This window comes from Lactuca sativa, chromosome 2, assembly GCF_002870075.4.
Source record: "Lactuca sativa cultivar Salinas chromosome 2, Lsat_Salinas_v11, whole genome shotgun sequence".
Taxonomy (NCBI): domain Eukaryota; kingdom Viridiplantae; phylum Streptophyta; class Magnoliopsida; order Asterales; family Asteraceae; genus Lactuca; species Lactuca sativa.
The window spans coordinates 123,336,015-123,337,181 of NC_056624.2; the positions used below are offsets into that span (position 1 = coordinate 123,336,015).

General features: G+C 34.9%; 1 protein-coding gene across 1 annotated transcript; it reads left to right on the forward strand.

Annotated features, from left to right (window-relative positions):
• On the forward strand, positions 1-659 carry LOC111888476 (uncharacterized). The gene is made up of 4 exons (XM_023884648.2): positions 1-150; positions 235-390; positions 490-549; positions 597-659. Exons 1-4 carry the CDS (start codon positions 1-3, stop codon positions 657-659), a joined length of 429 nt encoding a protein of 142 aa, XP_023740416.2.
• Positions 660-1,167: the final 508 nt, after the last annotated feature.

A 1,167-nucleotide genomic window follows, 5' to 3' on the forward strand; every position in this document is an offset into this window, starting at 1 on the left:
ATGTCAAGTGGCTCAAGAATCTCCACAGGTTCAAGCAATCAGAGAGTAGATAAGGACGTCCTCTGTGATTGTGAACTCCCTTCAAGAATTCGTACCTCCAAGACCAAAGATAACCCTGGAAAGAAATTCCGAGTGTGCCTTAACTCATTGGTAAATACCTAAATTGATTTTATTTGTCAAATCGAATCAATTTGCTTCTTCTTTCCTGCTATGTTGTTGATATTATTACTACAGAAACCAGGGAAAAAGTGTAAATTTTGGGAATGGATTGATGAAGAACCTGAGAATATGAAGGCCATTGAAGAAGATACTCTTTCAGATTTTGCAGATTATCTTAAACAAGTTTTAGAGGATGTGGCATCTGTTAGAGAAGAAGTGAAACAATTGAAGGTTATGATTCAGATACTAATTTTGCTGGTCATTGTTAAGGTTATGTTTTGGGGTTGAAGATATGCTTCTGGTGGTTTTTATGGGATTTTGATGTAATAGACTTGTTGTGTAATTCTTGTTTATGTAATGGATGTTGATGTACTTTATGTTTATGTAATGGTAAAGTTTATTGTTATTATATATAGATGTTGATGTAATTAACTCAGTCAAATGGAGGTAAAACCAAGACAAATTACAGGAAAGATTCTTTTATAGAGAATTGGATGTAAAGACAAATAAAAGTGGATGAAAAAAGACATCAAGCCATTTAATAATTACAAAAGATAAGCCCACCAGCAGGGGTAATACAGTAATTTAGTTCAAAAGATTCGACAAGTACATAAAAAGTAAACAACTAGTAGGGGTAATATAGTAATTAAGTTCAAAATATTACCCCACTACATCAAAATATATATGTCACATGCATTACCCCACTACATCAAAACCTAATTACTCTAAGGTCATAGGTTTGTCTTGGCTGCATCCAGTTCCATCCTTGACTTTAACATTTTTTTGAATACCAATTTCTATGATTCTTTCTGAAAACTTTCTCACCCTACCAGCATCATTCAAAGGAACCTTCTTCATAGGACTTCTCTTCACAGGACCCTTCTTCACAAGAGCCTTCTTCATAGGAGCCTTCTTCATAGGAACCTTCTTCACAGGAGCCTTCTTCACATGACTTGGCCCTGCTATGCTTCTGTATCACCAGATTCCTGGTATGTGGAAATTTGTATA